The sequence below is a fragment of the Vulpes vulpes genome, chromosome 10 (genome assembly GCF_048418805.1).
Source record: "Vulpes vulpes isolate BD-2025 chromosome 10, VulVul3, whole genome shotgun sequence".
Classification (NCBI taxonomy): domain Eukaryota; kingdom Metazoa; phylum Chordata; class Mammalia; order Carnivora; family Canidae; genus Vulpes; species Vulpes vulpes.
In genome coordinates this window covers 27,259,473-27,283,343 of record NC_132789.1, presented here as the reverse complement: position 1 = coordinate 27,283,343, position 23,871 = coordinate 27,259,473, and the positions used below count along the sequence as shown (strand labels likewise).

At 48.4% G+C, this 23,871-nt stretch overlaps 2 protein-coding genes across 7 annotated transcripts in view; both read right to left on the bottom strand.

Moving 5' to 3' along the window:
• The window catches only part of LOC112907540 (immunoglobulin lambda-1 light chain-like), a 548,801-nt gene extending 548,154 nt beyond the window's left edge, over nucleotides 1-647 (bottom strand). The window contains exons 1-2 of the mRNA XM_072723329.1: nucleotides 567-647; nucleotides 154-457 (exon numbers count right to left, since the gene is read on the bottom strand). Of these exons, the coding sequence (XP_072579430.1) occupies nucleotides 154-457; nucleotides 567-624 (362 nt within the window). The 5' untranslated portion in view covers nucleotides 625-647. The remainder of the gene's footprint in view (nucleotides 1-153; nucleotides 458-566) is intronic.
• Nucleotides 1-23,871, bottom strand: part of LOC112907482 (immunoglobulin lambda-1 light chain-like) — a 699,686-nt gene that overhangs the window by 536,923 nt on the left and 138,892 nt on the right. The window contains exons 1-2 of one of the 6 annotated variants that reach the window (XM_072723324.1): nucleotides 13,773-13,870; nucleotides 13,356-13,662 (exon numbers count right to left, since the gene is read on the bottom strand). The exons of 4 other annotated variants lie outside the window; for them this stretch is intronic. In XM_072723324.1, the coding sequence (XP_072579425.1) occupies nucleotides 13,356-13,662; nucleotides 13,773-13,833 (368 nt within the window). In that variant the 5' untranslated portion in view covers nucleotides 13,834-13,870. Of the gene's footprint in view, nucleotides 1-13,355; nucleotides 13,663-13,772; nucleotides 13,871-23,871 lie in introns of those variants that run through there. One more of the 6 variants, XM_072723325.1, reaches the window with a different exon arrangement.

The following is a 23,871-nucleotide window of genomic DNA, read 5'->3' as shown; positions in this document are numbered from 1 at the left end:
TCCCAGGATGTATCTGGGTCCAGGGCATCAAGCATAAAATAAGCAGAAACCCAGGGGGAGCCTAAGCAGGCAGCTGCTGGGGCGCTCACTCACTTTGCAGACTGGTAAGTGGGTTTTTGTCTCACTTCCCCACGGGCCTGGAGCACCGTGGGAGCATTGAGACTGTTGTCCCACGTAGAGCAGTAATAATCAGCCTCGTCCTCAGCCTGGAGCCCAGATATGGTCAGGGTGGCTGTGTTGCCTGACTTGTTGCCAGAGAATCGATCGGGGACCCCCGAGGGTCGGTTACTATTATCATAGATGAGGGTTCTGGGGCCTGTTCCCGGGAGCTGTTGGTACCAGCCCACATACTCTCTACCAATGTTGGAGCTGCTTCCAGTGCAGGAGATGGTGACCCTCTGGCCCAGAGACCCAGACACTGAGGCCGGCTGAGTCAGCACAGACTGGGCCCAGGACCCTGCAAGGGGGAGAGACAGAGAGGGTGATGCTGGGGTCTGGAGATAAGAGAAGGAAGTAGGGAACCACGTGTCCTCCCAGGTTCCCTTCACTGTCCCTACATCCATCACCTGTGCAGTGAGCGAGGAGGGTGAGGAGGAGAGAGGACCAGGCCATGGTGGAGGTCATCACTGCTCCTGCCTCTGTGGTCCCACAGCTGAGCAGAGCCTTCCCTCATCTCTCCCTTCCCCTCTTCATCCTCTGAGAGAGGGAGGGGCCGTCCATGCAAATGAGACCCCAGTTCTCTGCCCCTCCCTGGTTGTTGGTCAGGTCCCTCTGCCTGATGATGTCAGGAGGTTGGACAGGGAAGGGGCTGTTTGGGGCTGTGTTGGGGAGGTCCCAGCTCAGAACCCTGATCAGAGGGCACAGGCAGGGTCAGGATGTGTTCCCAGCTCTAATCAAGCCTGATCCTTCAGAAATAAGCCTCAAGCTCCTTCTGATATCCAGAAACTACCACACCATGCATGACATGTATCCCTTTAAATGGCCACCCATCGCACAGTGTAGATTTTAGGCTTCACTCTAATTGCTCGGTGTGAAAATATCCACGGCTCTGTCTGCTGTTCATGGGCCATTCAGGACTGAGGTTGTGTGTCTACACCAACTCCTCTGACATCACTGTCTCATCCAGAGGAGTAATGGGTCCCCTTTTACACGTGGCCTTTTCTATGCATTATGCTGAGACCTTCCTCCTATATGATCCCCCTGGTTGCAGCTCTCACCATCTCTGAATTTCCTGAAATACTGAGGACACATGGAGGGAGCTTCTCCAGGTTGTGGGTGGAAGCCCTCATGTGCATTCTTGGAAAGGTTACACACTGAAAATCGTTGTCATATCTCACTGTTTTCACCTGTTTTAAATATTAGTTCTCCCCACCCTGTGGGCAGTGACTCCCTCCTAGGTTTTGTCCTCCCAGCATTGCCATGTAAGGTTGGCACTGACCTCAGAGCACAAGGGACAGACGTGTCAGGATATTTTAGCAGGGAAGATGTGACAGCTGGAGAATTTCTGACAAGAATCCAGAGGAAGAGATTGCATTTGGTCACCCCTTGACCAACCAACCATGCACGTAAATTGGATGAATATTCTTTTTTAGAAACTCTTCTCAATAACAGTGATTGACACTCAATGATGATGTCACTGTGAAGATGCAGGTGGAGTCATTAGTATATTGTTCCCAGATCTATGTCTATTGCAGGGAGAATGTGCATGGAAATTGTGGTTAAAATCATCAGCACAGACAAAGAAAATTGAAAGACTTTGGTTTTCATTTGAATAGACATCTATAAACATTTTTAAAAAGAGTTTATCTATTTATTCATGACAGAAAAGGAAAAAGAGAGAGGCAGAGTCATGGGCAGAGGGAGAAGCAGGCTCCCCTTAGGGATCTCAATATGGGCCTCAATCCCTGAACTCCAGAATCAGGCCCTGAGCCTAAAGCAGAGCTCAACCGCTGAGGCTCCTGGCATCCCTATGAACATTTTATAAAATCACTTCTTATCTATTTTTCCTAAGACTGTATCATGAGTCTGGTTTTGCAGGAAGTAAAGCCTGAAGTGGTGCCCATGAGCCACCATGAGGACCCTGTTGTATGAACTTCACAGCCATCTGCATGCTGGATTCCTAAATATAGATGAGCTTCCAGGATGAGCAATTCAGGGTCCCTCTCATATCTGGGGTGGGGCACAGCAGGGGACTGGGTCAGGCATGTTCAGGACAGAGCAATTGCTCATTCAGCCACCCATGAGTGGGACAATGAGGTTCTACTGGCAAAATCCATCTGGACCCAGAGTTTCTATCAAAAGTCCCCTTTGAGTGGTGGAGAGGTGGATATGAGGGGACCATGTCCCTGAGTTCACAGACCCTTTGGTCCTAATTTGGGACAGAAGATTTAGCAAGGCCCAGTCTGGATGGAGGTGTCCTTGGGGTGACTGAAGGAGTGAAAGCCAGCCCTGAGAGCAGAGGGAGGGGGTGTCCTACATCCCCAGGAGCCTTGAGCTTAGGTGGAGCAGCTCTGAGGCTAGGGTCCCAGAGTCACCGTACTGATCAGCCTCAGGCAGTGACTGGAGACCAGAGATGGTCGGGGCTGAGCTGCCCATGGGGACAGAGACTCCCCCCGGGAATCCCGAGTATCAGCCTCATCCCAGGACTGCAGGTGTTAGGGCACATCTGGCTGCCCTGGTGACAGGACCTCAGTCACACTTGATGTCCCGGGGGCCTCCTCTGAAGGGATTCTGATTCCTGGAGACTGTGACACTGAGGACGGCTGGGTGAACACAGATTGACCCTGACTTCTGGAGGGACAAGAAGCCCAGAAAGTGCAAAGCACAGCACAGTTTACTCTCAGAAAGTGGAGACAGCTGTGTGTGTGTGTGTGTGTGTGTGTATGTGTGTGTATGTTTGATATGAGCAAAAAACGAGGCAATGCCCTCCTGTCCCTCTTATGACTTCTCCTGAGGGATGGTTCTCCATGAAATTGATTCTGGATTTTAAAGGGCAAGTGTCCCAGAGCCCTTTTACTGGGAGAGGAGTTACTGTAGGCCTGGAGAACTCATTTGAAAACAGACCTGTTAACAGCTTACGGAGTCAGAATTCCAGGGCTTGTGGAGTGACATCATGTGCCCATTTTTTCTCCTCGGGCCTCCATCCACAGAGTAACTTAGCAGGGTTTATTTATTTTTTAAAAACTTTATTTATTTATTCATGAGAGACACAGAGAGAGGCAGAGACAGACACAGGCAGAGGGAGAAGCAGGCTCCATGCAGGGAGCCCAACCTAGGACTCAATTCCGGGTCTCCAGGTTCATGCCCTGGCCTGAAGGCGGCACTAAACCACTGAGCCACCTGGGCTGCCCTATCCATTCATCTTTTAAAGGATGTATGTGTTTTTTCTTCATATCATGGCAATCATACATAAATAAACAATAAACATATGTGTTCATATTCCTGTGCAGATATAATAACCCACTTAGAGAAATGCCTAGTTGCGTGATTTCTGTTTTCCATCATATAAGTATATTTTGCTCTGTAAGAACATGTCCAGCCAGAAAGAGCTCAGATCTGAGGAGCCAGAGGTAGAGACTGAAGCCTGAGAGACAGGAAAGCAGAGGGGAGAAGAGGAGGGAGGAGTGGGGATGTGGTCAGGGAGTCTGCAGGATCTAGTCCAAGTTCATGTGGAGATGGTTCAGAGACAGGAGACTGACTGTGACCAGGGTTGTGGTCAATATACCTGCTATGGATGTATCAGTTGTGACAAGAGGTCACACTTTATGGAATGAGATGATAGATATTATTGTGGATGAATGTTTGGAGTCCACAAGTTCAGTTGTAGACAACGTATTTCTTCCTTTTCATCTTCTCCACATTGAGTGGTGACGTGCCATTGCGCTCTGGTTCCTCATCTGTCTGTATCTTCCTGGGATCTATCATTTTCTCTTGCTTCATGTGCATTACAGGGCTGTTTCTGTTACCTGTGGAAGGATAGGTCATCATGCAGAAGAGACCACCCCGCTCTGTCTCTCCAGGTAAGTTTCTTCTGGATCTTTAGGTCCAGACATTTGTCTCACTCCCTCCTTATCTGGACACTGTGAGTATCGGGAGCTTCTCCCACTGCCGTGATCTGTAGCACAGTGACAGTCAGACTTGTCCTCTGGCTGCAGCCCAGAGATCAGCAGGAGCCCTGCATTGGCTGAGGCATCTTTGGATCCAGAGAAGTGCCTGGGACCCCAAATCCCAATCATGCACTTGAGTCTGAGTAGTAGTACAGGATGTACTGTGGAAGGCGCCCTGTATTCTCCTTGAGAAGTATGTTTAGTAGCTGGTGACACTGCTCAGGGTATAGGTACATCTGGAGTTTGTTCCCCGGGATGCAGAGAGGGAGGGCAGCTGTGTCAGCACAGGCTGGGACAGGGAACCTACAGATGCAGACACACATAAGGCAATAGCTAGGTTCAAAGTAAATTTTCTCTAGGTTCTGAACCAGAGGAGTGATTCAGGATGATCCCTGAGGGCTGTCCCTAATTGTGCAGTGAGACAGGAACACCAAGAGGACAGGAGTCCAGACATGGTGACCTGGCTCCTGATCCGCAACGTGGGCTGGGCTGCCCAGGCGCCTTTTCTCCTCCACCCTCTGCCACAGGAGAGACTGTCCATGTACATGGGCTCTACCCACTGACTGCCCAACCCTCCTTGAGTCCTGCTGCTGGAGCTTAGCTTGCACCACACACTGAGGACGATGGGCATTGCTGCAGCCCTGGGGAGAGCTCTGGGAGGAAGCACCTGCTGAGACAACACACAAGTCCCCTGGGAAATCTCTGCCAGGACAGAAGGGACACAGCTGCTGAGTCCCATCAGGGAGCACTGGGCCAGGCCTCAAGGCCCAGGCTGTTTGAATGGTTCTCACTAATGAGCTGCTTAGAGACCACGAGGCAGTCCCACAGCGCCCCGTGCTGGTCCAGGGCACACACCTCACCATGACCCAAACCCTGAGAGTGATCTGGTGTCTCCACTTCACTAAGTCTCATTTCTAGGTACCAGGATCCTTTAGTCCTGCCCATGATACTGCTGAGTCTCACTCTCGAAGGGATCCTGATGTATGCCAATATCAGTGAAATTTAATAAAAGGAAAATCTCTTTGGAAGGGAGTTCAGAGACCAATAAGGGGGACTCTCGTGCCCACAACTCCTCAATTGCAGGAGTGGTGGGCTTCCAATAAAGACATTTATTCACACCCAAGGGAGTGAGGACAGAACCAAGGTGTTTGGGTCCCAAGTCCCCACGTCTACTTGTCACCTCTGCAGATATCTCAGCAAAAGCTGGCACTGGGCTGGCCTCTGCCAACGGCCCTGGGTGATTATCCAACTAGGATTATCTAAACCAACATTAATTACAGAATTGCCCTGAGGGCTCTAAGGTCCAAAGTCATTACAGAGATTCTCTTACATGGAACTGTGTTCATTACTGCTGCTCTAGTTGTATGAGGGTCCCCCGATAGGTTCTCTCACCCACAGGGACAGGCTCTGGGCTCTCCCGTTGTCTTTGCCTTGAGAATATAATGTCGGTTGGGAAAGGGTATATCTTGCATCTCTATCTGGGTTTTAATATCTTATTGTTGTATTCTTGGCAACTCAATATTTTCCTCTGTATCAATGGTATATTTATGACTTTTTAGTCAACTTAATATTTGTCCTGCATATAAGGACAGAGATGAAAAGAATGTTAGTATATATGGACACAAACTCCCTTTGGTATAGATACTTCCTCCACTACTGGAGAAGGGCTCCTGTGGCCTATTATCTACAACATCCTGGGCCCTGATTCATTGCATTGGAAAGTGCTTCACACACTGACCCTGAAGGAAAGTGGGACTTTCTGGAAATTGTCTGAGAATATTGAGATGCTTTATGATAATAGGACTGGAGACCAAGGTTTATGTGAAAAATAAGGCTTGTCATAATCATCCCACATAATGGATTTGAGAGGGAATATAATTTGAGAAGAAAGATATCAACCCATCTCAGCTAAGTTTCCAGAGCTCAGGGAATGATGAAGAAATCCAGGGACACAGGAGAAGATATCCAAGGGGCGTGGCGGTGGCAGGAAACTAACTGGATTGCAGGTGACACAGGCTGGACTTCTGCTCTTCTTGGCATCCCCTCCTCACTGACACCACATTGCATGAGCCGCTATTTTCTCCTGAACACAGACTGACCAGGCCTGTATGAAGAGACAAGCAAGACAGGGAGAGATTGTCATAGAACCTCTACTTGGCTTTTAATAGCAGTATTGGAGGAAGGTACCACTTGAGATGGCATGGGACTTAGGTAATGACAGGGGAGGAGGGAGTCAGACAGAAGTGGAGGGGAGATATTTATCTCACTTCCCCACATAGCAGTAGCTCTCGGGACATGATGATTCAAGCCAAGTGAGTGACACTGATAATGATTCCTCCTCATCCTGGAACCCAGTGTTAAGGAGGCCAAGCTTACAGAGCCAGGGGCAGAAAATCAGGCTGTAGCCTGGAAGCTCAGTCAAGGCTGTGCTAGCTCACAACTCAGGGCTTCTCCCAGAGAGCTCTTATTATAGTTACCCCCATTTAACTTCTTTTCCCTCCGCAAAAGGGGAATTCTACATTTGAGTCTTCACAACAGATTCATGGGCACAGGGATTTGCAGAAAATACTCAGATTTTCTCTCACCCACACGTGATGAGCACATGGTGACCTGAGGAAGCGTGCGTGGGAACATATGTCATCTGCCCTCTCCACCTTCACCAAACCCTCCATCAGGTGGCCACCTTTCCCGCCGGCCTTGTACACCAAGGGCTTGTGGTCTGGACTCCCCCATGGGGCACAGAGTGCTGGACCCCCACTGGTGCCCCGGGCAATGCTGTGCGGACCCTCCATCAGCACAGCAGACTCGGCCCTTCTTTGGAGCTGCCATAATCCCATATGTTCCCCCATATGCCTGAACCTTTCTGCAATTCTTCCATCTGTTTCTGGGAAATGTGAAGGAATTTAATGATCTTTTCTGGGTTATTAAACCGACAGCTGTTGTCATTAAAAAAAAAAAAAGAAAAGAAAAAGAAAAAAACAGACTTCCAAGCCATCCCCCTCCACCCAGGACTGTTGCAAAGCTCCGCTGTGTACTGGAGGAGAGAAGGCCTCAAGCAGGCACTGGGGGATCCGAGGATGCCCAAGGTCCTGAGTGGTGTGAGCTGTAGGAAGTCACATCCAAAGGAGCTCTTACCTAGTGTCTCTGGAGCAGGTTCAGGGTTTTTACAACTTTTCAGGACCCCAAATCCCCTATGCCTAACCACATCGTTGATGTCACAGATGTGCCTCAAGTACACAGCTCTGTGCCTGGAATTCCTCCTGGGTCTGGTTCTCACACAGCGTCTCATATCCTAGTACTTCATCCTTGGGACTCAGTGAGCCATGGCCAGTCCTGAGAAAAGGGGCCTGGGAGGGATGAGGAGGTCTCTGCTCTGACGGTTGGAAAGGCAGAGACTAGCTGAGGAGAACTTTCAACCTGTTGGGATGGGCCCAGTGCTCTGACCATTAAGTAGACATGATTTGGGAAGAGAAAAGAACCACCAGGTCAACAGGCTCTAATTTTAAATCTGGCTCACTACGAATATTTTTGTATCTTTTCGTTGTCAGTTTTTATTTCTTCTGGGAGTTCGAAAAGGTGGAATAAGAAATTAGGAGGAAAGACACTCTCATCCAGAAGCTACTTCCAAGTAAAATCAGTGTGTATTCACGTTCTCTTAAATTGAAAGACAAGAGTCCAAGGCCATTGGCAGGCTGAGGTGTTGCCCTACATCGTCCTCTGTGTGTCCCTGTGACCAGAACCACTGTGTCATATTATACAGTAAGAGACAGCCTTGTCCTCAGGCTGCAGCCCAGAGATGAGCAGGAGCCCCACCTTGGGCGAGGTGTCTCTTGATCCAGAGTAGGGCTGGGGACATCGAGGCCTTATCTGAGTCTTAGTAGTAGTACTGGAGACATCAGGGAGGGCTCGCTGGCTTCTTCTGGATCCAGTATATATGGCAGCTGCCAATGCTAGCCACCGCTCAGGGTGCAGGTATGTGTGGTTGTTGCTCCCTGATATGCAGAGAGCGAGTGTGGCTGGGTCAGCCCTGGCTGGAAAAGGGACACTGCAAACACAGACACTCACAGGAGATGGGGCATTTAGGTGGGAGTTTCTTAGGAGATGATAATATCTGTGAAGCTCCCACAGAAGTCAGATGATGCCAAATATTAGCAGAGAGAGAATAGGAGAAGAGGAGTCCAGGCCATGTTGACATAGGCTCTGAACCCCACAGTGAAGCAGGGCTGTCCCAGGCTTGTCTTATCCTCCCTACTGTCTCCAGGCAAATGAGAGTGCTGTTTATACAAATTTGTGCCCCTTCCAGAATCTCTCAGACTCCCTCTGATCAGTGATTCCCGAGAACAGAGGACAGAGGAAGCTAAGGGCAGGGCCTTCTCTGAGTGGACCTAGGAGGGGGTGGAGGGAGCAGCAGTGGGAACCCCCAGAGGACCCTGCCCAGGAGCCTCTGCCAGGCCTTGAGGGCACCCAGCTCCTGGGTCTCACTAGGGGGCACAAGGGGCAGCAGAGCCTCTACCCAGCCCTCAGGCCAGGGGGGCACCCCCAGCTGGGAGGGTCCTCCTGCACGGTCCAAGGGGATGCAGGTTACCTGTCCCTCTCAGGGTCCTCAATGGCCTGAGGTCAACATCCAGAGCTGTGTCACCAGCTCTCAGCAGTGACATGAAGGACTATGTGAAGCACAGTCTGATGGGGTCTGATGTAAATAAAGAACACGGATACACTGTGATTGAGAGCTTCCCACATGGAGGGAAAAGTCATCCAGCTATAATCACTCCTGAGAGTGTGGGAATGTCTACAAAACATAAATCATGCAAAAGACTGAGCCTATGCCGCCCCTGGGACATTTAGGGAGCTCCTCAGTGAAGGGCCTTTCAGGTTCATCTGAAGAGAGAAGTGACCGCATTCTGCACAAAGAGTTATAGAAGAAAAAATTAAAACAGGGTATGAAGATCTTCAAACTAAGATGAGAGTCAGTGACTTCACAGGAGCAAGACCACCTGGTGATGATGGGTCAGGGTAATGGAAGGATGGACAGAACAGGGCAGGACTGAAGAAGCTCTGTGGTCGGGGCAGAGCAACTGAGGAAGGAACATAGCAGGGGGTGATGCAGGGGGCTGTGCTCCTAGGAGCCACTAAGGGCTGTGCAGCAGGAAGAATGTGGAAGAGGATGATGAGAACAGGGGTCTCTGCTTGGATGGGCCCTTCAGAGGGTGCTGCTGTCACTGCAGGGGAGCCTCAGGTAGGGAGAGTTTTCTCTGTGCATGAAGGAGTGGAAGATCTGGGAAAGGAGCACAAACACTGATCCCCAGCTCAGCATCAGTGGACCCTGACCTTTAGAGGCAGGAGCAGTGCCCCTGGCTCTAGGCTGGTGTGCAGGCCCGGTAAGAAGACCCTGAGGTGAGTGTGGCTGTGCAGGGGGGACAGGAGCCTGAGACTGAACCCTGGACCCCCTCCCCAGGTTCAGGATGGGGGACAGGAGTCCTGCAAGCTCCTTCCGTCATTCCAGGCTGGCTCCCGGGGCTTCCCTGAAGCGTCCCTGCAGTGTCTGGGGTAGTGGGGCTTCCCATCTGCTATGGGTCCTCAGGGGTGAGCCAAGTGTCTGATGAGGTGAGACGTGCCCCTCATTGTCTCCCCAATGGGAATGTTCCACATAGGGCTGAGGACAGTGAGCACGTGTTAGGGGAGATGTTGGCAAACCTTCACACCCCAGGGGGTAGAGGAGTCATGGAGGAACATGAGCTGAAAGTCCAGGGTCTGGCTGCAGTGCCTGGGACATCAGATGTCATGAAGAAGTGAGAATGGAGAAGAACCCTAACTTTGCACCCTCCTGCACACCCCCAGAATCACAGCCACAGGGAGGCAAAGCTGGGGATCTCTCTCATCCCTTCATCCCCCTGGGGGAGGAACACTGGATTTTGGTCACTTCTCCCCACTGTCAATCTGGCTTCCTGATGTCTGTCATGGCAAGGGCCTGGGAGGACCCCCTAAGATCTGGGAGCCTGGGGCTGACAGCAGGTGGACCCTGGACCTAGACACACACAGGGGCTGCCTTCCTAGCTGCAAGGATCCCACGGACCCCAGGAACAGGCTACAATTCCCCTGCAACCCCAGCCCTGATCCACTCTGAATGAGATGAGTTGACAGGAGCCCAGAGCAGAGCTCCATTGCCTCCAGTGCTCTGGGTCCCCTACCCATTGTGCATGGAGGATAGGCCATACCAAGGTCAAACTCAGCCTTCCTAAGGCTGCACCTCATGGCCCCAAATGGTTCAGAATCTTCTGCTGTGGCTCCTTGGACTGTTTCCAAGTGTCCCCACTCTCCCACTTCTCTAAGATTAGAGTGAGGCTTGGGGTCAGCACATCCCCAGGGAAGGAAGCAGATAGACAAAGACATCAGATATGCTGCCCCCATGGACTCCAGTGTGGGGCCCCGAAGCCTGGTCTCTCTCTGCATCTATCACTATCTCTGACCCCCACTTCTTCCTCTGTCAGCTGAGCCTCTGTCCACACTCCTGCTGGGGAGGCCACAGGCTCGCTCTGTCTCTATGATGACCTATGTTTGTGGCCCCAAGTGTGTTCTGTAATTTAAGGTTTATAATTAATCGACCCTTAATTTTCAAAGTTTCCTGTGTTGCAGCTGAAGGACCTCTGCAGTCATCACCAGAACCACAAGAGCAGGGCGGACCTTGACATTGGTTATGGAGAGGCCGAGACCCTCACAACACAGGACCTTCTGTTCCTGAAGGGACAACAGTGGCTCCCACCATCTGTGACATTAGAGGTCATGGTCCAATTCCAGTAAAGTCTCTGACACATCACAAATACTGACCCCTCTGCCCAGGGGGCACACGCTGTCGTCTGGACTAAGGGGCTCATGGGCAGTTTCCTTGCTCCCTTTTCAAACTGTTCAATCTACCTCAGGTCCCCTCCTTCCAAACATCTCCCTTCAGGGACATGGGGTCACACCTCCTTGGAGCCGTGGATGGGATGATGTCACCCTGTGACCCGTCACAGACCCCAGACTCCTAGATGACGTTCTCTGCCTGCAGGAAGGTGCTGTCGCTCTAGAGTACAGTTTACGGGGCTGTGACAACAGAGAAGTGTGGTGTCGCCACTGCCACAGTGCAGTGTATGCGAGTGATGTCACCATAAATAAAGTCACCTTACACACTCACCCTCCTCCACCTGCCGTCAACCACTGGCTTCCTTACCATCTCTAGATTCCGGCCTCTTCCAAATTAAAATGAAATTCCAGTGGAATATGTTCTTCTTCCCTAAGAAATGTGCAGGTAATACTCATGCATATTTTTGAACTTCACAACATATTTCCTTTAAATGTTGATTAACATCACCCTCTACAAAATACATAATGATGACGGACATTTTTCTTACCTCAAGTCTGGTCATTTTATAAAAAGCTGGTATAAAAATCGTTGTGCAGACTTTTTATTGCTTTTAGCTGTGGTGAATATGAAAAAGTTTCCACAGTTAACAAAACTAAAAGACAACCTACAGAATGGGAGAAGATGTTTGCAAATAACCTATCAGATAAAGGGCTAGTTTCCAAGATCTATAAAGAACTTATTAAACTCAACACCAAAGAAACAAACAATCCAATCATGAAATGGGCAAAAGACATGAAGAGAAATCTCACAGAGGAAGACATGGACATGGCCAACATGCCCATGAGAAAATGCTCTGCATCACTTACCATCAGGGAAATACAAATCCAAACCACAATGAGATACCACCTCACACCAGTGAGAATGGGGAATATTAACAAGGCAGGAAACCACAAATGTTGGAGAGGATGCGGAGAAAAGGGAACCCTCTTACACTGTTGGTGGGAATGTGAACTGGTGCAGCCACTCTGGAAAACTGTGTGGAGGTTCCTCAAAGAGTTAAAAATCGACTTGCCGTACGACCCAGTAATTGCACTGTTGGGGATTTACCCCAAATATACAGATGCAGTGAAACGCCGGGACACCTGCACCCTGATGTTTCTAGAGGCAATGTCCACAATAGCCAAACTGTGGAAGGAGCCTCAGTGTCCATCGAAAGATGAATGGATAAAGAAGATGTGGTTTAGGGATCCCTGGGTGGCGCAGCGGTTTGGCGCCTGCCTTTGGCCCAGGGCGCGATCCTGGAGACCCGGGATCGAATCCCACGTCAGGCTCCCGGTGCATGGAGCCTGCTTCTCCCTCCGCCTGTGTCTCTGCCTCTCTCTCTCTCTCTCTGTGACTATCATAAATAAATAAAAAATTAAAAAAAAAATTTTAAGAAGATGTGGTTTATGTATACAATGGAATATTACTCAGCCATTAGAAACGAAAAATACCCACCATTCACTTCGACGTGGATGGAACTGGAGGGTATTATGTTGAGTGAAATAAGTCAATCGGAAAAGGACAAACATATGTTCTCATTCATTTGGGGAATATAAATAATAGTCGAAGGGAATAAAGGGGAAAGGAGAAAAAATGAGTGGGAAATATCAGAGAGGGTTACAGAACATAGAGAATCCTAACTCTGGGAAACGAACTAGGGGTGGTGGAAGGGGAGGTGGGCGGAGGTGGTGGTGACTCGGTGATGGGAACTGAAGGGGGCACTTGATGGGATGAGCACTGAGTGTTATTCTATATGTTGGCAAATTGAACACCAAAAAAATAAATTTATTAAAAAAAGAAAAAATTTCCATAAACAAGCACATCTGGATTTTTCTCTAGAAAGCTATTTTTTTACCTTTCATAATTCCTAGTGTGTCATTAATTTATGTGTTCCCTGCAAGCATCAAATAATGAAAACTAGACATCTGGTTGAAGCTAAGGGAATAATGATCCCACGTGTAAAGAGAACTGACATGTGCATCAGCAGACCAGGGACTGGGCTGAAGGACCATGATAACTTCATGACTTATGAGTGTTTCATTTATTGAAAAATCAGAAGATGATAAGTGAATGTTAACTAGGCTCGAGGAAACTGTCGCAGCTCATGAGGACAAAATTTCCTGTATCCTTTGAGACTCGTTGTATACAAATGGGGCTAATCTGAGTGACTCTGAGGTCACAGATGATGAGCAGGTGCCATTCCCAGGACGGTCACAAAGATGCACTCGGAATCAGGGCATCGAATGAAGAATCAGCAGAAACCCAGGGGGAGCCTAAGTAGGCAGCTGCTGGGGCGGGCGCTCACTCACTTTGCAGACGGGTAAGTGGGTTTTTGTCTCACTTCCCCACAGGCCTGGAGCACCGTGTGACCTCTGAGACTATCATCCCATGATGAACAGTAATACTCAGCCTCGTCCTCAGCCTGAAGCCCAGAGATGGTCAGGGTGGCTGAGCTGCCTGACTTGGAGCCAGAGAATCGATCAGGGACCCCTGAAGGTCGGTAATTATTACTATAGATGACAGTTCTAGGGCCTATTCCTGGGAGCTGTTGGTACCAGCCCACATAATTACCACCGATGTTGGAGCTGCTTCCAGTGCAGGAGATGGTGACCTTCTGGCCCAGGGACCCAGACACTGAGGCCGGCTGAGTCAGCATAGACTGGGCCCAGGACCCTGCAAGAGGCAGAGACACAGAGGGTAATGATGGGGTCTGGAGACAAGAGGAGGGAACAAAACGCTACAAGTACACCCAGGTCCCCTCCCCCTGTCCCACATCCAGTCACCTGTGCAGTGAACAAGGAGGCTGAGGAGGAGAGGGGACCAGGCCATGATGAAGATCATCATTGATCCTGTCTTCTGTGGCGCCACAGCTGAGCAGAGCCTCCCCTCATCTCTCCCTTCCCCTCTTCATCCTCTGAGAGAGGGAGGGGCCGTCCATGCAAATGAGACCCCAGTTCTCTGACCCTCCCTGGCCCTGGGTCAGGTCCCTCTGCCTGAGAATGTCAGGGGGGTGGGCAGGGGAGGGGCTGCTTGGGGCTGGGGTGTGATTAGGGAGGTCCCACCTGTGAGCCCTGAGCAGAGGCCACAGTCAGTGCCAGGTGGTGTTCCCAGCTCTGATCCAGCCTGAGCCCTAAGAAATAAGCCTCAACTGCCTTCTGGCATCCTGACGCCACCTCACCCTGCATGACATGGGGATCAGTTGGCTTTAGGACTCAGGTCCTGTCACCAGAGCTCTGGCCACTCTCCTCCTATGATCGGGATATGTGTCCCCTCACATGGTCTCCTATCACTGCAGCATAGATTTTAGGCTTCACTCTAATTTCTTGGTGCGAGAGACTTCTGGGTTGCTCAATGGTTAAGCATCTGTCTTTGTCTCAGGGCATGATCTTGGAGTCCTGGGATCAAGCCCCCCATCCGGCTCTGTGCAGGGAGCCTGCTTCTCCCTCTGTCTATGTCTCTGCCTCTCTCTCTTTGTGTGTCTCTGCCACGGATCCCTTTTTAAATCTTATGATTATATCATGGGTCTGATTATGCAGGTAGGAAAGCCTGAAGTGGTGCCCATGAGCCCCGAGGAGGACCCTGTTGTATGAACTTCAGAACCATCTGAGTGCTTGAATTCCCATACACAGATGAGCTTCCAGGATGAGAAATTAAGGGTCATATGCCTATCTGGGGTGTGCACGGCTGGTGCCCAGGCACCTGTGTCCAGCATGTTCAGGAGAGAACAATTGCTCATTCAGCCATCCAGGAGTAGAAGAATGAAGTTCTTTTGGAAAAAGCCACCTGGACCCAGAGTTGTTGTCAAAGGTCTCCTGTGAGTGGTGGAGAGTGGAGATGAGGGGACTATGTCCCTGAGGTCACAGACCCTGTGGTCCTGACTTGGATCAGATGATTTAGCAGAGGTCCAGCCTGGCTGGAGGTGTCCCTGGTGAGACTGTGGGATTGACAGCCCAGCCCTGAGAGCACAGGGAGGGTGAGTCCCATATCCCTGGGGGCCTTGACCTCTGGTGGATCAGCACTGAGGCTGGGGTCTCAGAATCAAAGTACTGATCGGCCTCAAGTGCTGATTGAAGCCCAGAAAAATGTGGGGGGCTGAGCTGCCTAAGGGGACAGAGACTCCCCCTGGGAATCCTGAGGATCAGCTTTGTCCCAAACAACAGGTATTCAAAGCATATCCTGGCTACCAGGTGACAGCACCTCAGTCACTCGTGTTCACTCCTACTAGGGATTTTGCCTTCTGGAGACTGTGACACCAAGGACAGCTGGTGAGCACAGATTAGCTTAACTTTTGGACGGATGGAGAAGCCCCAAAACTGCAGAGCCCAGGACAATATACAACCAGAGATGATACAGCTGTGAGTGAGAGTGTGTTTTTGTGTCTGCATGTTTGTGCACGCATGAACTAAAATTAGGCCAAGTGGCCCTCAGTCCCTTTTAAGACTTCTCCACACACAGGGGATTGCCCTTTATCTCAGCCCGGATTTCAAGGCCCGTGTCTCAAAGCCCTTCTACCTGGGGGAGGATTGATCCAGGCAGTGAGGACTCATATGAGAGCAGCCCTGTAACAACATCCCTGAATCAGACGTGCAGGTGCTGCCGAGTGACAGAAACAGGAAGGACAATGTAGGGTTTCACATGCAATCCTAATTTCTGGTCATTCTCCTCCCCATAGATGGACCCTGGGGACTGGAAACTACAGCAAAATCATTTCTGGTTTTCTCTGAAATCCTGAGGTGGAGACAGACCTCAGACCTCAAGAACTAGAGGGAGAGACAAGCCTGAGGGACAGGGGAGCAAAGGGGAGAAGAGGAGGGAGGGGTGGGGGTGTTGTCGGGGAGAGTCTGCAGGATCTGGTCAAAATTCACGTATGTCTGGTTCAGAGAGAGGAGACTGTCTGTGACCAGGGTTATAGACAGTGCATCAGCTTTGGGTACATCAGTAGTGAGAAAGGTCACACTTTATGGAACGAGATGATGGAACTGACTGTGGATGAATATTTGCTGGGTGGCAGGTTCAGTTGCAGACACAATATTTATCCCTGTCCATCTTCTCCGGCCCCCAAGGGGTTGTGCAGTTGGGCTCTGGCCTCTCATCTCTTCCTGCCTTCCTCGGATGACCTATGAGGTGTCACTTTGCAGGCATATCCTTAGTATTTATCTTTCATTTTTTGAATCCAGACTTTCTGGGCACCTGCATGCCTCAGTCGTTGAACATCTATCTTCAGCTCAGGTTGTGATCCCGGGTTCATGGATGGAGTCCTGCATCAGGTTCCCTGCAGGGAGCCTGCTTCTCCCTCTGCTTGTGTCTCTGTCTCTCTCTGTATCTCTCATGAATAAATAAATAAATACAATTTTTTTAAAAAAAGAAAGAATCCAGACCTTCCTACATATATGTACCCCTTCCATGAGTCTCCAGGTAAGTTTCTCTGAAAAGTAGTTCAAGACAAGGTCTGTGGTTCCAGGCATCTTTGTCTAACATCCTCCTTATCTGAGACGCTGTGAGTATCGGGAGCTGCTCCCACTGCCATGGTCTGTAGCACAGTGACAGTCAGCTTTGTCCTCAGGCTGCAGCCTAGAGATGAGCAGGAGCCCTGCATTGGCCGAGGTGTCCTTGGAGTCAGAGAAGCGGCTGGGGCCACCGCAGCCCTGGTGAGTCTCAGTAGACCATCAGCAGGTACTCAGGAGGCCTCCTGGCTGCTGGAACCAGCATATGACCACCACTGCAGCCGCTGCTCAGGGTGCAGGTGAGTCTGGCTGTTGTTCCCAGGGATGCAGAGACGGAGGGCAGCTGGGTCAACACAGGCTGGGATGGACTGGATGGGATGGACTGCAGAAACACACACGTCACAATGAAGACAAGAAACAGGGTAATTGTGATTGAGGAGGGGAGCCACCTGGATATGACTTAGGCTGGGGTCCCCCTCTCTTGCACTGTGGCCTGTCCTACCTGTGAAGGGACAGAGGAGCATGAGGAGTACAGGGATCCAGGCCATGGTGATGCAGCCATTTCTTAGCCCACAGAGCTGGGGCTGGGCTTCCCCTGGCCTGTCTTATCCCCTGTCCCAGGGCCTCACAGAGAAGGGGCTGCTCATACAAATGTGACCACCCCTGCCTCTCCCTCCTGTTCACTTACAGGTCTGTGGCCCTGTGACAGGGAGTTATTCCTGATGGACTAGCTTCCCCCTGGTGGGCCTGGAGGAAGCACCTGCTGGGGCCCACAAACAGATCCAGGCCCACAAACAGATCCAGGTACCCATCCCAGTTCACAGAGGACACAACTATTTAGTTCATATAAAAGTAAAGTACCCAGCACCAGTAAAGTACCCAGCACCAGGGATTGCATAACTGGGAGACCCTATCCTGTAGAAAGCTCAAACTCCATCTCACTTCACCCCCAGCTGGTCTCTGGGCAAATCTCTCCTTTCCCACCTTAGGCAAGCCTCCTCTTCCTCTGCTTCTCTGAATTCTGTGCTCTCAGCATGTGACAGTGACCCTCCAGCAATGGATAGAGGTCCTGGGATGCCTTCTCTGATCAGGATTCCTACACGGACTGGGTTCTAGCAGGAGGGATCTGTGCAGTCGTCTTCCAGGAGAACCAGGAACTGCTGTGGACCTGAAGACCAGACACAGGGAACACAGAGCAGAGGGTCTCTGTCCCTGCAGGTGGGCCTCAGGGGAGGCGGGTTGGCTTCACGTGCTAAGTGTGAGCAGCAGCTTGTGGGGGGACACATATCTTCACCTAGGGGACACAGAGGTGGGAATGCCAGGCACTTCCTGAGCAGGGTTGACAGGAAAGCTGGAGATTATAAGGTGACAGAAGGAACAGGGTGATGACCAAACACACAACGATGATGGGAACCAAGTGGTGCAAATGCTTCCCCCACTCCTGCACCTTTTCTATTCATGGATCCATGTGCTGAGTGTGAGGAGGAGCTTGTGGTGGGGGGGACATATCTTCACAGAGGAGGACACAGAGTGTGGGAATGCCAGGCACTTCCAGAGCAGGGTTGACAGGAGACGGAAAAGTCTGATGAAGCTGCCAGTGTTTTGGGGACAGAGCAGGGCCTGGACATCAAGCAGGGACCAGTGCAGGGCCATCCTGTGATCTCCTTCCCCTCCATTTACTGTGAGATTTTTTATCCCAGTTGTGCCTGTCCTCAGGGGTGCTCATCAGAGAATTAGCTTCAGTGGACATCATAGTACAGAATGTGGGACAGGGAGACCTAGAAGGGTCATTAGGAGGAGGGAGGGGCTGGAAGATCGTGACAGCCAAGGCAATGGGGAAAAGTGCAGGGGCTTGTGTCCCCAGGTGGGACGGTGGGAGCAGACTTACTGGACTCCAGGCTGTGGGAGAGGGAGGGATGGTCCAGAGTGTCAGGTGGATGGAGGGCGATGCCCACAGAGTCAGGAATGCCTGGAGAGACACAGGTGAGGTCAATTGGAAAAGCAGGTGGAGGGCTGGTGGTGGGTCTGTTGTTCCCATGTCACCTAAAGACCATATATGATTTGTGCAAGGTGTGGAGTCATTCCCAGACAACCAGGGCTGAGGGAAGCCTTCCGTTCCCCCAAGGGAAGGATGTGAGTGATACATTAACCACAAGCCTGAGGGCTTAGTCTGAGGGGTCCTGAAAGGAAAGCTGGAGGCCATAAGGTGACAGAAGGAACAGGGTGATGACCACACACAAAACGATGAAGGGAACCAAGTAGTCCAAATGCTTCCCCCACCCCTGCATCTTTTCTATTCATCCCTGAAGGGAACCCCTAGTCTGTGAGGGAGGAGAGGAGGAGAGGAGGAGAGGACAGGACAGAGAAGCCCAGGGCTCTGGTGGCTGAGGCCACACGGTTGGCATTCCCATCCTCTCCTCCACAGTGGTCCCTTGTCCAGACCAGGTAGCATTGCAGGTGATTCATTTCATCCTGGGAACCTCTCCAGCATCGGATTGTCCTGCCTGAACACCAGCCTGGACAATGACTACACGGGGAGGAGGATGCAACATGAACAAGGGAGGGAGTCAGAGCTGAGCACCCATGCACCTCCAGGGGCACGGATGCTGCAGAGTTACATGGCAGTGAGGACACTACCTGCCAAGTGTGCAAGAATTACTAGAGTATTTCCCTAGTTGGGCTGGACCAGAAGCCTGGCCTCAAGGGACCTGTCCGAAGCGCCACCTGCTGGGCTGAGACACTGAGTCCTCCAGGCTCTCTGACCCTCCCAGCACTCCTCCAATGATGTCCAGATTTTTGCAGTTGGATGTAGATGATGTCATAGCCCAGGGCAGTGAATGGAGAGGTGCCCACAGTGGAGTTTCGGGCTGACAGGTCTTTTTTTTTTCCATCTCACTAATGACCCCCAGATAGTTAAATACATGGTGTACTGCACAGGGATTCTGTTCCCAGGTGGTTCAGCATCCCTGAGAGTGGAGTTTACCTCTTCCAGGTGCCTGAGGTCATATCCAGTCTATGATCATCTAGAACCAACTAATGGCCGAAGCATACCAAGTTGGTTCATACATTATAATAATTATAATAACTCTACATGGACCCACCTTCCACTTTCATCCTTGTTGTTGTTATGGGTTCAGATTCTCTTGTGAAGTCCCATCAGACTGCCCTGCAAGGACCTTTGATGCATCTCTTTGCCATGAGAATAAAATCCTGTCAGGGAAAAGTGTCTTCTGCTCCTGCTGACTTTTCTGGGTTCAAAGTTTCCACAAAATTTAGCCTGAAAAATGCTTATATATGGACCCTCTCATATACTTAATATATTTTTAAACCAGTTTTTTACTCAGTATCAAGACTGATATAAACAGAATGTTACTATAAATGAAGCCCTCTTCTAGTGGAGGTCTTCCACCTCCTGCACTGAAAACCCTCATGACACATGTATTGGGCCCCAACCAAGAATTATTGCTCAGAATTATTGTCCAGAATTCATGGGGGATGGATTCTGAGATCTAGGCCCAATGAACAGACATTTGTCTCATATCTTCCCAACCATGCAACCAGTGGGGTGAGCAGTAGACATTGTGGGGTTGAACTGAGTAGTTTGGGACAAAATCATTAATTTTCTCCAGGTCCCTAATAAGATTCAGGCTGCTGCATACAGGGTTTATTTAACAGTGTTTATGTCAGGTAATATATTAGTGTTACCTAACCTTTGAGTTTGCTGACTGCAGGGCCCTGGAGTCCTGATCAATCTCCAGCCAAAACCAAATTCAAGGCCAAAGATTTCTCAATGTTCATTGTTCGTTCATACCTGATAAGAAATCTACAGGGGTTATCCTACCTGAGGGACCAAAGTTGCTGGTGCTGTATTATTTGAGTCTCCTGTTACATCACGTGACCCCCAGGGCAAAGACCCTGGAAATGATGTCTGCGTTGGTACACACTAAAATGATCTCAGCATGAAAGTGTCCACTATTCATGCTTCCCAGTCTGGGTTTTCATTTTCCCTTTGCAGTTAGCTTGGAAATTCATTATTTCTTGTCTCTCTGAAATACGATTCATTTTGTTTTTTTATTAATCCACTTTTCTAATTGTTATGAATATGAGGATTGATAGGAAACTTTATATGATATGAAAACCTTAGAATTTCTTTTTTTTAGTCCTAAATCAAAGGATTCCCCAGCACCTGGTATCCACCTCTATTCAGCCTTGTATTTATTTGGTAAATGCTGCAGGGATTGACAGTAAAAAGGCCATGGAACCTCTGTCCGTGATATTTTTTTCTGCCATATCAAGGCTCTCTATGACAATGAAAGCTCAGTCCATAGCTCTCTTCTCTAAAACACTGAGAACCCTTTCACCATCATTCCAACCAAAGTGTCAGAGGAAAACCAAAGGGAGAGAAAGACTCCACATGAGATTAAACCTTACTTGTCTCACCTGTGCTTACATCTGCAACATCCCCATTTCCTGATTTTGACCCATCCTGAAACATGAGATGTGTGAGAACTTTTTATCACATGAATGAGTGGAGACTGGAATCAATCCATAACAATTTATATCCCCAGTTGATTCACATTTTCTAGTTTTTCCCTAATGTCCTTTTTCTGTCCTAAGATCCAAGTCAGGATTCTTTGTTACATTCCTGATATCTCCTTAAGCTTCTCTTACTATGACATTTTCTCAGGCTCTCCTTGTTTGCTGGTGTCTATGTCCACACTTACTGAGTGAGGATTATGCCTGACATCTTTCAGTTCCAAGAGTTTACACCTGTTACTCGAAGTCCTCTGCACAGGAAAGTGTCTCTTATGTTTATTCATTGGTACAAGCAGTTTCAAGTTGGTTTCAATTATTTGTTATTTTAACGTGTCTTAACTAGATGTACCTGTATATTTTATCTTGTAGTGTATTAGCTAGATAGTTTTCATTAGAGTTGATTTCAAAAATTTGTAATGGTGATGCAGGTCATATATATATTTAATATTTAAAATGTATTTAAAATTTATGTTCCAAAATTGATTTACCAATTCATACTCTCATCATCACAGTATGAGATTTCCTATTTCAGCAGACAATTTCAGTGAATAAAGTCAAACTTAATATATTTCAATTTTATAATTGAGAAATAACTTCATTGTTTAGTTGTAATCCACTTATTAGTGACATTTCCTAGATCTATAAATTGGTTTTTAGATTATATTATATTTCTAGGGCTGCCATAATAAAGCACCACAAAATCAGTGGCTTAAAAAATAAAAAAGGCATTTCTGCTGCTCATACACAAATCCACACTTTGTAGGGAGGGCCCATGATCTGTTTGGAACCTGCAGAGGAGTCCTTCTTGCCTCTCCATAACTGTAAGAAATTTGAGGACAATTTTTGGGGTTCCCTGTCTACAGCTGCAGAACCACAATCTCTGTCTCCACACTTGCACGGATCCCTCCTTGTCTCCATCTGACTGTCATGTTACAAGCACAGGAATCAATTGAATTAGGAGGTCATCCCACCCACTTCATCACCACACCTGTACTAATTACATCTGCAGCACCCTTTTCCATATAAGGTCACATTCTTAAGTCCTGAGGTCTACAATTTCAACATATATTCTTTGGTAGGATCCAATTTAAATGAGGATATTAGGAAAGATGAATCCTTTCCAAAAAGCCTTATAATAATCACTATATTTTATTTATTATTGATTGATTGATTGATTTAAAAGTTTATATTTATTCATTCAAGGGAGACACACAGAGAGAGGCAGGGGCACAGGCTCTGGGAAAAACAGGCTCCATGCAGAGAGCCTGACATGGGACTCCATCCCAGGAATCCAGGATCAAGCCCAGGGCCGAACTCAGGAGTTCAACTGCTGAGCTAAGCACGCGTCCTTTTTTTTTTTTTTTTTTAAGATTATTATTACTATTTTTAAATATGCAATGCAGTTGCATTGCACTGAAATGCAGCCCAATAAAGTGAACATTAAGAAAATACAAAATGAGGATTTTTTCATTTTTAATTTTTTATCTGTAAAGGAAGACTTTTAACGTTCCTTTTTTTTTCTAGAGGAGATGTATTTGGCCTCAATCTATAGTTCTGATCCTACACACATTTTGTAATACAAAATACCTGAATTTGTCTTTTAGTGAACTAATGCCTCCTGAGTCACTCATACATTTATTCAATGTTAGGACTCACACAGGGATGGAAATCCGTCCAGACCCTTCCCAATGCCCATCTCCCCATGGCGAGTCTGCATTTATAGTGCTCTGGGCTCAGGTGTTTGGCCATGAGATGTCAGTAATCACATGATATTTGTATCCACACTGGATAAAACAAAGTTTATGTCCCCCGTCCTCATCTTGGTTTCTCACTGGGCCCAGCACCACTATAGTACAGCCCCAGGTGTACTCAGTCTCGGCCTCAGGCTGGGCACGAGGAGATGGTCAAGTCTGTTTTGCTCCCAAGAAGGGAGGATAAGAAATCAGTATTTGTTGTTTTTATTATAAATAAATGGCTGAGACTTGGCCAATCTTTTCCTGGATCCAGTATGGATAGTGGAGGCATTGTTGAAAGTGACTGTTCCTCCTGGGAACACGGCCATGAAGGCTCCAGAGTCACCACGACCTGAGAATTGGTCCCTGAAATGAAAATAGACCCTTTTTAGGAATTAAGAAGAAAGGCAGATGGATCCCTCCTAAGGATGCCTCTCAAATCTCCATGAATTGGGGAAGTGGCTGAGGAGGGGGAGGAGGAGAGGAGTCAAGATCATGGTATGGAATTTCGAAGATTCCCTGGCCTTAAAACTGGCTCTGGTCTCAGGAATGTCTCTTTTCTATTTAAGTTTTTCTTTATATTCCAAATATCCAACACAATGTGTAATAGGAGTACAACTTAGTAATTCAAGACTTAAATAAATGAACCAGTACTCATCACAAGTGCACTCTTTCATCCCCACCACCTTTGTAACCCATCCCTCCACCCATCTTCCATTTGGTAAGTATTAGTTAGTTCTCTAGATTTAAGGGTTGGTTTCTTGTTTCCTCGCTTTTCCCCCTATGATATTTTGTTTCATTTCTTAAATTCTCCACGAGTGAAATTATATATTTGTCTTTCTCTGATTGACTTATTTCAATTAGCATTATACACTTTAGCTCCACCACATCTTTGTAAATGATAATATTTCATTCTTTTTTATGGCTGAATAATAGTCCATTATATATATACATATATATATAATGCAATATTCCATCATATCCATCTATCTATATACATATATATCTGTATATATACTATATACAACTATATATATATATATATATATATATATATATATATATATATAGTTGGAAATGCTACTATGTACCTCAGGGTGCATGTATCCCTTTAAATTAGTATTTTTGTATTCTTTGGATAAATACCTAGGAGGGTAATTGCTGATTCA